Source organism: Pinus tabuliformis, chromosome 3_2 (assembly GCF_031772625.1).
Source record: "Pinus tabuliformis cultivar Carrire ecotype Pingquan chromosome 3_2, CPIR1, whole genome shotgun sequence".
Taxonomy (NCBI): domain Eukaryota; kingdom Viridiplantae; phylum Streptophyta; class Pinopsida; order Pinales; family Pinaceae; genus Pinus; species Pinus tabuliformis.
In genome coordinates, this window is record NC_142302.1 from 479888699 (window position 1) to 479900678 (window position 11980).

The 11980-nt window shown below is 32.5% G+C and overlaps 1 protein-coding gene and 1 long non-coding RNA gene across 2 annotated transcripts; both read right to left on the reverse strand.

Annotated features, from left to right (window-relative positions):
- Positions 1 to 7205: 7205 nt before the first annotated feature.
- On the reverse strand, positions 7206 to 7647 carry LOC149181376 (aquaporin PIP2-5-like). Its single transcript, XM_089418317.1, has 2 exons — positions 7426 to 7647; positions 7206 to 7334 (listed from the first exon to the last, which is right to left on the reverse strand). The coding sequence occupies exons 1-2, from the start codon at positions 7528 to 7530 to the stop codon at positions 7224 to 7226; spliced, it is 216 nt and encodes a 71-aa protein (XP_089274443.1). The 5' UTR covers positions 7531 to 7647; the 3' UTR covers positions 7206 to 7223.
- Positions 7648 to 10077: 2430 nt separating this feature from the next.
- Positions 10078 to 10585, reverse strand: LOC149181377 (uncharacterized). The gene is made up of 3 exons (XR_016257538.1): positions 10484 to 10585; positions 10248 to 10319; positions 10078 to 10153 (listed from the first exon to the last, which is right to left on the reverse strand). It is a non-coding gene; the product is annotated as an uncharacterized LOC149181377 (long non-coding RNA).
- Positions 10586 to 11980: the final 1395 nt, after the last annotated feature.

The following is an 11980-nucleotide window of genomic DNA, read 5'->3' on the forward strand; positions in this document are numbered from 1 at the left end:
ATTAAATAATTAACTTTCTCGTTACATTATATTCATTTAATCCAATTTGTTATTACCTTAAATCTAATTTATTATTCCTTAACCCAAATTAAACATATTAATTTATATTTTCTAAATATTATTTTATCTTGACAAATTTTATTATTATTTTTATTTATATTTATTTATATTTTTAATTTTCCCATAATTTAACCAATTTATTTTATTTATGGTATGAATTTCAATCACCCATTTAATTTTCAGTATAAGGTTTGTTTCAACCCAAAATTCAACCCAAAATTCATGTGTATGGAATTTGTTTTAATATATACCATTTCAAAACCCATATAACAATTAGTTGACCATCTATTTTATATGGATTTTATAACCATATTTTGTTTTTATAATATTTTTTTTAATATATTTTTGTTTTTAATGATATTTATTTTTTTTTGTGTCTTTTCTACGAGGAAAATAGTCAATAATAAAGTAGTCAATGATAAAGTGCCATGTATTGTTGGCTAATTGACCAATCCACTGCCATTTTCTTATTGTCACCATATTAAATTTAATTTTTATTTATAATAATTTATTTATTCTTCAATCCTATATAATGACCTCTAATATTAATTTGTCCAACCTATCTAATGTCATTTTTTTTAGAGATTAAATTCCCTTATGATAATTCCTCCTTTATCTTTTTATTCCTATCTTATCTTATATTTATTAATTTAGTCAAATCTACATAAATTAAATTTTTGTTAATTTCTTTTTTTTCAAAAACACATATATATAAACGGTTTCCATTCCCAATTACTAATTAAATTATATTAATGTACACTTCCTTAACAGTTAGAATTTATTTTCATCCTCTATTTATTAAATTATATTAATGTACAATTCCTTAATGGTTAGAATTTATCTTTATCCTCAATTTATTCTTGGTCTGACCCTCTTCGCATCACCAACATAGCTTTATGTCCCTGAAGATGAGTGAAGTGGTTTTATGTCCCTGGAGATGAGTGAAGTGTTCACCTTTAACATTGGGCATTCTAGTAATAATAACACGCAATATTCCATAAGCTCTTATGAACATCAAATGTGGAAATCTACATGCAAAAATTATAAAGTTAAATTAAACTGTAAAATTACCATGGTTTACAAGCCCATGGTATTGCATGGCCTATGGTATTTGTTATGAACCTATTTAAAGTCTTGAGGAAATTCATTATGGAATGTAAAAATACTACCTTAGATCCATCTTAACTCCAAACTTGACCCCTCTTGGTGCTTGGTAGATCTAGATTTAAGATGAATCTAAGCTAGTTTAAATGTAATGAAATAGAATAGTTATTTAATAAAAAACAACATACACTACCCTATATAAATAACCTGACACTATTTCTCGATTTAAAAAAATATATATAAATTAAATTTAATTAATTAATTAAATAGGTGAAATAATATATATATATATATATATATATATATTACATAAAAAAGCCTTTTTAATTGCTAGTTTTATAACCTACTCAATCTCTTCCATACATATTTGAGGATGCAAGATACTAAATTTTTGCCTTAATTAACGATGATACTACATTTTCATGTTCCCAATTTACAATAATAATAATAGAATCGAAAAATATTTTATTTGTTAGTTTATATACTATATAATATTCACTCAATGTTTACTAATTTTTCATTTACTTGTCAAAACTAACTTCATTGCTTTACTCTCAAAGTGGTTTGAGGCTATGATAAAATAAAAAATAAAATATAATTATTCAACTTGTACTTGTTTAGTAAGAAATTTATTCTCATTTTATACTTCATAACAATTATTCAATTCATCAAATTTAATTTAATTTTAAAATAAAACTCTCAATACTAAATGCACTAGTAAATATACGTTTCAACCTAAGATTTAAACTAAAATAAAATTGGAATGAAAACCCATATGCCATAAAAATCTTTAAATGAGTTTAAATTCTATAATTATAAAACATTAATATATGATTCAAAACATATATTCTAGGTTGAATTCTTGTCCACATTTGCTTAGCGCTGAAAATGAAAATTTTAAATATAAATTAAACTTGGAATCAAGCTCCAAAAATACACGCCCTTAAATATCTCTGGTTAAAAATGATTCTTTAAATTCAAAATCAAACCTGGATACCAACGTGCCCCATAAAGCTTCAGAAACGCATACCTCATAAATACTTATGGATGCAACAATTCATTTTGTACATTGTTTTTAACAAATTATTCTTAAAAATCATTCCTACAAAAAAATATGGTTAGACTTTTGTCTTAATTTTTTTTTAAATAATATAAAAAGGGGAGTGGTATTTGGTGCCACTTTTTGGACTTTTCAGTATCGAAATCCGGTGGAAAATTTTGGGGTGAAATCTTGTTTTGTGTTATTTAAACTAGTTTTTTTACTGTATATATGGATTCAACACCCTTAAAAACCATTAGGGCACTTCGATTGTGTAGGGGTTACCCATCCAACATGTGATTTCAATAAATTCCTCCTGGATTTTAGAGAAATTAGACTGGAAAACCCATCGGAAAAGCTTCCAAAAAGTCTCACTAAAGACAACTCGTAAAAAAGTATAAGGAAAAGGTCTAATCATATTTTTCACCAAATGTTTAGATAAGAACTATATGCAAGCACTCATTTTGATGTCAACTATTAACACTTTTCTACAAACACTTTGCAAGCATATATTTTATTACAATCATTGGCACTTTTTTGCAAACATTTTTTACGCATACATGTTATTTCAGCCATTGATATATTTTTACAAATATTTTGTAGGCATAGGCATATGTGTTATTAATCATTCACACTTTCTACAAACATGTTGCAAGAATTCGTTTTATTTTAGTCATTCACATCTTTCAATAATCACTTTGTAGACTTTCAATTTATTTCAACCATTGAAATCTTTTTTCATTTGTTGATTGGGCTGTATGGATGCTTAGTCAGCGTCCCAGTTAGTCTGTACCTAAAATTTGCCTATTTAATAAAGTGGACAACAGGCTCTATCTTTCTCATACGAACTCCGTTTTGAGTGAAACGAGTTGCGTTGGGATTGTATCGCCGAGCCGGACGCGGTCGTTTAGGTTTTGAGCGATTTTGAGAACTTTGACTTTGAGCAAATTTTTGCCTCTATTCCAGATTCTGATCAAGTAGTCACAATCCAAGGGCATCTAAGCTGTCAAATCACCTAGGGATCGCAATCGGCCAAGGCCACACTTAGCATGGTCAGATTTTTTCCCATAGGATTTCGTACTAGTGACCTATTCACCACAAAGTGCCTTAACATAACACCTTGTCATCGTTTATTCTATGCCTCGTGGGATTACAATAGGACATTACTTTTAATATGTATTTAAAAAATGAAAACGTTTAATTATCCTTAATTATAAATGCACAACCATGTAATTAGAATTAAATTAAAGGTAAATTATTAAGTTTTTAAATGTTTATTAAGCTAATTTTTATTATATGATGACATACAAATCATATAACACATTTTTAATTTGTAAAAAAAAAAATTCAAATGATAAATATTTTTTAATTCACAACCATAATTTTTTTTTGTAAGTCAATAGTTTCTATTAATTCTTATATGGAGTACGTCATGGAGAGTTCACCAGCGAAAAGACTTAGGCCTCACTCCTACCGAATTTTTAGGCCATCACATGCAAAGAAAAGAGCTTTGATAACAACATTACAAAACTATGAGACCACATATCAATGGCCCAAAAATCCCAAAATTATGCAAAAATAAAAATATAACCCACTCTCCTCATTACTCATTAACATTTTTAGGATCTTGAGCAACACTACCACCCTTGTCGAGGCGGTGGAAAGCATCATGAACATGTGAATCCATGTGTGCTATGTGGCCCTCGAAGTTGTCCATCTGATCTTAGAGCCTCTTTTGGCCTCTACAAAGGGAATTATAACGGTCAAGGATATGTCACTGATTATGTTGAATATCATTGAGGAAGTTGATGACTTCATTCCATTCATTGTGGTGATCTTGTGCCTGTTGATTAACCATCGCTTGAGCTAGACTTATTTGAGCCCCTAGGGAATCAAAAGGGGGTGGCGGGTCCACTTGCCCAGGGGAACCCCCGAGCGACTGATCGAATTCTCACTCTACAACATGTGGAACCGCTTGAGGCCTTTCACCCTGACCCCTCTGGCCCCCTCCTTATTGTGCCCTGCCTCTTTGGCGTTGCATAGGCAGGCCTCACAGAGAACTCCATAAGCCCAAGACGAACAACCAAACCACGACAGCCCTGTCTACTCTCTCGATCCTCACACACACCCCCTTCATAGGAGGGAAGTATTCTGACTCCCCACACCAGTTCTCCAAGGTAGTCAAATGACTATGAGTGACCCCAACTCCTCTCCCAAAGACAACACAGTTTGCTACAATCGACACCTGAATTAACCAAGGTCAATATTTTTAAATACGCACTCCTCGAAAAATGCAGCACATTGTAGTCAGGTTGACCTTGAATAAGGTCTCCACATAGCAATAACACTAGACCTCCATGAGGATGTGTCTCACAAGGTGATCCCCAACCTTTCAACCTAGTCCCCTCCTATCCTTGGTAACCCCTAAGGACACCACCACACAACTCACTGTTGAGCAGAAGGAGCTATAGGGCCACCCAAGGCAGAAACTAAAAAATAAGAGAAAGGACACCTTTCAGGGCCACCCACAGGCGAAGAATGGCCCCTTTTCTGACCGCCCTAACTTCCAATTGGACCACACTGACTGAGCATTCCACAAACCAACCACTACAGATGACAAAAGAAATTGGATTACTTGGTAAAAAGCGCAAGCCATCACTCTAACACCCTTTGCACCAAAAAAACTTGGTTTCCAAGCGGAGGTCTTTGCCGAAGTTCTCTACTTTATGAACCAGACTCATTGCGAGAACCAATTCCAGACATCACTTCGATCTTGGATCCCATATCACATTTTGAGCTACTAATGATGACCATACTTCTTCATGCTTTTGTTTGCCATCTGCATGTTAGTACCCCCACTGATCTAGGAACAAGCTTGACTCTCCAAAGAGGCCACCCATAATTCTCAAGTAGAAAATTGACTCTACAAACCAAGCGCTCATCTCTCAATTCCAGAAAATGCATGCAAGTGCCATTACCATCGGTGTTATAACCCTAATTACATTGAGAATGTTCTCTTATAGGCCTCCTGGGTCTGCTTGCCCAACACATATGTATCATGATTGCCGCGTGAGAGGGTATTAATGCTCAAATTTGGTGTTGCATTACCCACATTCGTCACCCCAATTAAAATTAAATTAAATATAAATAAATATAAATTATTAAAATTTAAATATTTATTGAATTCATTTTTATTTTATTAAAAGTAAAAAGCATATGTTAAAAATAGGCTAGGAATAAAATGAAATATAAACATATAATGTATTGAAAAGAGTGCAAATTATTTATATTATCGTTTCTTATTATTTTTCAAATATTTATTTTTTAAAATATTATTAAATTATTTTAAATAAGTAAAAAAACTTCAAATGATTATATATATATATATATAGATTATAGATATAATATTTTAAATTATTTTTAATGCTCTGTTAAAATTAGTTTAAGCAAATAAATAAAACATCAATTTTTTTTTTAATTTTTTTTTGTAGTTAGAGGAATTGGTAAGTGAGTTGGTCTTAGTTGATTCTTATTACTACTATTATAACCTCTAGGTGTTTACATATACCTTTTCTGTAAGCATAGTTGAATTGGGATATTTGAACCTTAAACCTCCTCACACATAACACTTCATTTTCACAACCATCATTAATTAAATTAACCCTAAAAATTTACTTTAAAAAAATCTTTATTTAATTTATTTTTTTAATTAAATATATTTTATAATAAAGACAAAAATAAATTTCGATTAATTACTTTAAATAACAAAAATAAATAAAAATATTAATTATTAAAAATATTTATCCCTTTCACTATGTTCAAATATTGTGTTTATTGCCTTGATTATTCTTGATTATGAAGTTTTTTTTTGTTTTTCATTTCTAATCACATCCATTTTTTGATCGAGAGAAAATCCATTCATAATAATCTTCAAAACAATGTTATTCAAACTTAGGAGAACTTCACCTTAATCTTTATATTGTATTTATATAGGGATGGGCGAGATGAAGTAAACTTACCATTCCCTTTAAATGAATTATTAAATTTTAAAAACAAAAATAATAATCTCTTTTACGTATATATATAAAAGAAATTGCCCATTATATATTTTAGTATCATTATATTATATTAGTTTAATTTCTGTCATCATTATTATAATATTTTTTTTAACTCTCAATTAGAAGTGGCGCCAAAATTCATGCATTTAGTGTTGGAATTGGCACTAACACTTAGCTAATTGCTCTACTCCCAGCTAACTAAAAAATAACGCATTTACTTGTAAACATAAAAACCAAATCCACATATCACTAAAAAGGAACAAGGAGCCACTGCCATGGCGGTAGTCCCTGCCGAGGTCTGCAGGGAACTTAAAAGACGTGCCAACCTTGCAGAAACTATATTTAACTTTGCCTTTGGATGAATGTCTATATAATCCGGTTAAAAGAAAAGAGATTCAAATACTAGTATTTGCTTCCAATTACTAACTCTACTAACATCACGGAGGATAAGAGGAGTTGCCTTCCATCATAATACATCTCATCTGGCAAAATAATAATTGATAGAGGTAACCTTCACTTTGGAATTTTTGGGCAAAGAAAATACGATAGCCATGAAAATGCCAAATAATGACAAGAATAGCACTGTTTATAAGACATAATCCTGACATTTCTGGGCAAAGAAAATACGATAGCTATGAAAATGCCAAATAATGACAAGAATAACACTGTTTATAAGACACAATCCTGAAATTAGAAATGTTTGGCGGACAAAATACGATTGGAATCAACTTGCCAAATAAGGACAACAATACTTTTTGCCATCGTATCAAATTTATTTTAGCATCTATTGATGCCTATTCTAAGATTAACATCCGGCGTACGTGAAATATTGGCCCCTCAAAACATACAACATCTAAAAGCAAACACAATTTTTACAACACAAATGCATCCGCATGAACAAAGTCCAGTTTCTGTATTAAACATTTTTGGGTTCCTTGCTGTGCCAAAGTCCAGTTTCTGTATTAAACATTGTTGGGTTCCTTGCTGTGCCATTTCAGGGATGCTCGGATAACGTATTTGTGAAATGCAGCAGCTACCGTAGCTCCAATAAGAGGACCAACCCAGAAGATCCACTGCAATGTAAGAATCAAAATTTAATTCCATAAAATCTGCAATACTGATAAATAGAAAACAACAGAAAGGAGACTATTATCCTTTTCTTACATGGTCGTCCCAGGATTTCTTATGGCCATAAATCACGGCTACTCCAAAGCTTCTGGCAGGATTGATGCCCGTTCCAGTGACGGGAATGGTTGCCAAGTGTACCATGAATACAGCAAAACCAATTGAAAGCGGAGCCAAAGCCTGCGCCAATCAGTATATTAGCATCTATTAATAGATTAAATAATCAGTGTATTATACATAATAATAAAATTGCTTACTGCATACACGTTCAAGAAATGGACAATGATAACGTACAGGATACATAATTCTACATAGTACTCAGTGAGGCTGTTGGAAGTTATACGACTGGAATAGCTCGACATGCACCTGGCATGGCTCAACTCCATTGTTGGAAGTTATGAAACTGGCACAATTTGACATGCAACTGGCACCGCTAATTAATAGAAACCAGCTCTGAAAAACATCTAGTATTAGAAATAATAGGTTTTCGGAAAAGAAAGAACAACGTACGAAGCAGCAGAAAAGATCTAGTACAAATAAAGAGCCTAATGCTAGTATTTTGTGAAAATTGATTGTTCAATTACATTGTCCATCTTTTTTCCGAGTTGCTAACAGTGGGTCAGAATTCTTCGCGGATCTCTTATTGCTTTCTTAAACACGATCCTTCTCAATTCCATCTTTATGTCGATTGCAAACATTGAAAATATTTTGAAATTAAATTGGGACCGACAGGAATGAGGTCAATTTTTCTTTCCTCAATTCTATTTAATCGATTTCAAAATATTCTAGAAATTAAATTAAATTCAATTCTTAATTATCCTAGTTTTACTATAAAGCATAACATATCAACGCATATATTTTGATGCTTTCATTCTGTGTGTGATCCAGGGATCAACTAGTGGTGTGATTTGTCATTGTTATGTATATTGGAATGGGATTATTCCTTATAATATTATAGGTATAGTGTTTATTTTAAGAATTTGTTTTTAATATTTAGGGGTTGATTACATTTAAATGGATTTGAAAGATTCTTTTAATTAGATTGTATGATTGTAAAGATAAGAAAAGTTCATTCAAAGAAGAGATATGGAAAATGAAATATACTTATGTTTTATGTAATATTTTTTATGTTGTAGTTGAGGGATATTGTAATACCTATGCTGCACAAACATTTATTTTTCGTACCAAGTTTTATGTATTAGTTTAAAAAAATTTACTCTGTTCAATACAGTTTGTTAAAGGATTAAGGCTGGAAACCCATAACTTATTGTTATTTTTTATTAAGGAATTTAAATAGTTTGTTAAAAGAAATGAAATAGTTACAAAACTCTTTACTCTGTTCAATACAGTTTGTTAAAGGATTAAGGCTGGAAACTCATAACTTATTATTAAGGAATTTAAATAGTTTGTTAAAAGAAATGAAATAGTTACAAAACTCTTTAGGCAGTTAGAGACAGTGGCCCATATTTCCCCCTCAAAAAAGGGAAAAGAATAGGAAAGAGGCGAGGGAAAAGAATAGGAAAGAGGCGACACACAAAAGTAGGAGAGGTTGCTCAACGCTAGGGTGGGAAAGAAATCTTTGGCTAACAGTTGAACTGGTATGCAAGGCTGGACTGTAGTCCTGAAGCCCAAGGTACCAGACTATATTATGCAAGGCTACACTGTAGTCATCAAGCCCAAGATACCAGACTGTATTCACCCAATAACTGGCCCAATAACTGTCAGGAGCGAGAAGTGCTCAGCGGGGGACTCTAGATGTAATTGCCAGGTTCGTCGCTGGGTGGTGAGACCTTCAAGAAAATACAAAGTATCTATATAGAATTATATATAGGCAGAAGCAGATAAGTGACAAACTCCATGATTATTATTCATTCCTAGAAAAACATTACATAACCAAGAACACACGATTATCATCATAACCATATTATCAAGTATATTCTGTAGTTAAGTAGATTCTATTGTTTATTATGGTTAAGTTTTCATGATTAAGGCAAAGTATTGATATTATATTGTTAAACAAATGCGCTGGAATATAAATACTGTTAATTTTATTACTAGTCTAACCTGCTTACTCATACGTTCCGTAATATACATAGCTCTAAACAGTTCCAAGCGATAACAGGGAAAATGATTTCAAAACCCCTTAAGATAATTCTTTTACCATCAATTCTGAGATAATAGCAACAAAAATAGTTTAAGAATTATAAGAAAAAAATACTCTCTGATATCTGAGAACAGTAATCCCAAGCATAACACCAAAATTTACAAGACCGTTCGAAATTATAATTACATTAACCATATATGGGAAAACCCTTAACATAACAAACAAAGGAAATATCCCAATAGAGTGCCAATGCACCCTGTCTACGAAAACGAAAATTTAATAATGCGGTACAATTACAGTATAAGAACTTAAGAGCTGGCTGTGCTTCGGTATAAAGCCGGCAACCAACCCGAACAGCTAAGCTACCAAAACAACTAAAATACTTATGACATTAAACAAGACCAAAGGAAAACTCTTCAATTCGCAAACCGCCAGAGGATTTCATGGCAGAACCAACCTGAGGACAGAAGATGAATTTCCCTGTTAACAACCCACCCATCTGAATCCGCACTTTTGGAAAAACGCTTGACAAACTGCAATGGCAAGTTAGAAGTTAAAGCCATCTGAGATTCTTAAACAATATTAAACCGGAAGAAAAACCGAATGCTACAAGCCCCTTCTTACCTGTGAAGGAGCCGCGCCGGACAAGGGAGAATCGAATACCTGGAAGAACCATGCAAAAGTAAGTGCCTGTGCATCTACTCAGGCTGGGAGAAACAGAGGAATACCCATTTCGAAACTCTGAAAAAACCCTTACCTCTGCGGGAGGGCCATCCTCTTATCGCTGTGACTCTGCTGGAGGAAACAAGGTAGTAGTTGGAGAACGTGGCTGCAAACAAAGACAAATAGATTAGAGGTATTCGTTCATGCGATGAATCAAACCCGAAGGTAGAGTGTTGACAGTGTATTCCCTTGACACCAATGGAACGTACTTCTATCTCTAATCGGAATTGAACAGACTGGAGCTATAACTCATAGACATCCACTATTTACCTCATAGGGTTGGGTTAGTTCATGATATTATACACAATCCGCTGCAAGCCACAGTTGGACACCTTTATCAATGTGCCTACATGCAAAAACGCACCTGGCCTCAAACCTGCATGCAGAAGCGCAGTTGTCCTCAAAATAAAACCTAGGATATGATCTTCAAAAAATTATATAACGAGTTTAAAGGTCGAACTTAGGTTAAAACGACAAAGTAAATGCATTGATCACTTAAATCTAAAACGAGGTTGCAAAATAAAACTTAGTATACGATCTTCAAAAATTTATATAACGAATTTAAAGCTCGAACTTAGGGTAAAATGGCAAAGTAAATGCTCTGATCACTTCAATCTGCATTGGTATAAGCGAAGCCTGCAATAAGAGGTCCTTTTTTGCCCAGCCAAAAACTTTGGTTAAAATCTTGATAGACTAAAATTGTCATTTTAAAACATTGGTTAAATCATGATAACGCAAAAAAAAACATGGTCAACTAATGGATTAATGGGCGGTCAACGATCTATCGATCGCTATAGTCCAGGCAGGGACTAATAAGTGTGCTCATCGAAGACTCTTATTAAGTGTTTTGAACTAACAAACACTTAGCCAAGACCAACACTTAGTGATTTGAAATATTATCAGTAAGTCGAAGACCGGTGGACTAAAATGTTAACTTTACAGAAAGTTAATAATGGATATTAATACATGTACTTAAAATTTAATTTTACTTTGGATATTAATGACCAACGGAAAGGTTACCCTTGTTCCATAGTTATAAAGAATAAACTGGGTATATAGAATAAAAAAATTATATATATATATATAGTTAACACCAATTTAATGAGACGGGGAATATTGTATTCTTAATTTTCAAGGCTATAAAGAAATGTCTGATGAGGGTGAGAAATGAGAGTTATTGAGTTTATGATGTCTTATAGGTGAGAAATGAGAGTTATTGAGTTTATGATGTCTTATAGGTCCATTATGAAGTTTGGAAGTTCATTATTAGGATGTCTTTAATGGCGTAGTCTAACGAGGCGGAGGAGTTGCCCGGAAAAATATGGAAATTTTGGTTATATTTAGAGAAAATCCAGCAAGGATTTTTGTAAATCCAAGTTATAGTTGTTAAACTTCAAAATTTTAGGTGTCCTAGACGTTTTTGATGGTGCTGAATCCATTTCCACCATTGAAAACATGATTCAAACACTGCCTCTACAAGATTTTTTGAAATTTTTTTGCTCGGATTCCGGCCACTTTTGATCGTCCGGGCAATTCCTTCGCCACGTTAGACGACTCCATTTTTAATTTCTAATATAGGATTGGAAGTAAGAGGTAATCAACTTAGTGCATGTTGGTATATGGAATTTGTTTCTAGTAAGCTATTAATGAAGGTTAAACATCTCTAATAGGGAAAGGTCTAACCATCTACAATGCTCAAAAACCATACGTGTTTGGAGACAACCAAGTGACCTTTTGAAGAAAGAAAATGATTCATCATTTTTTCAT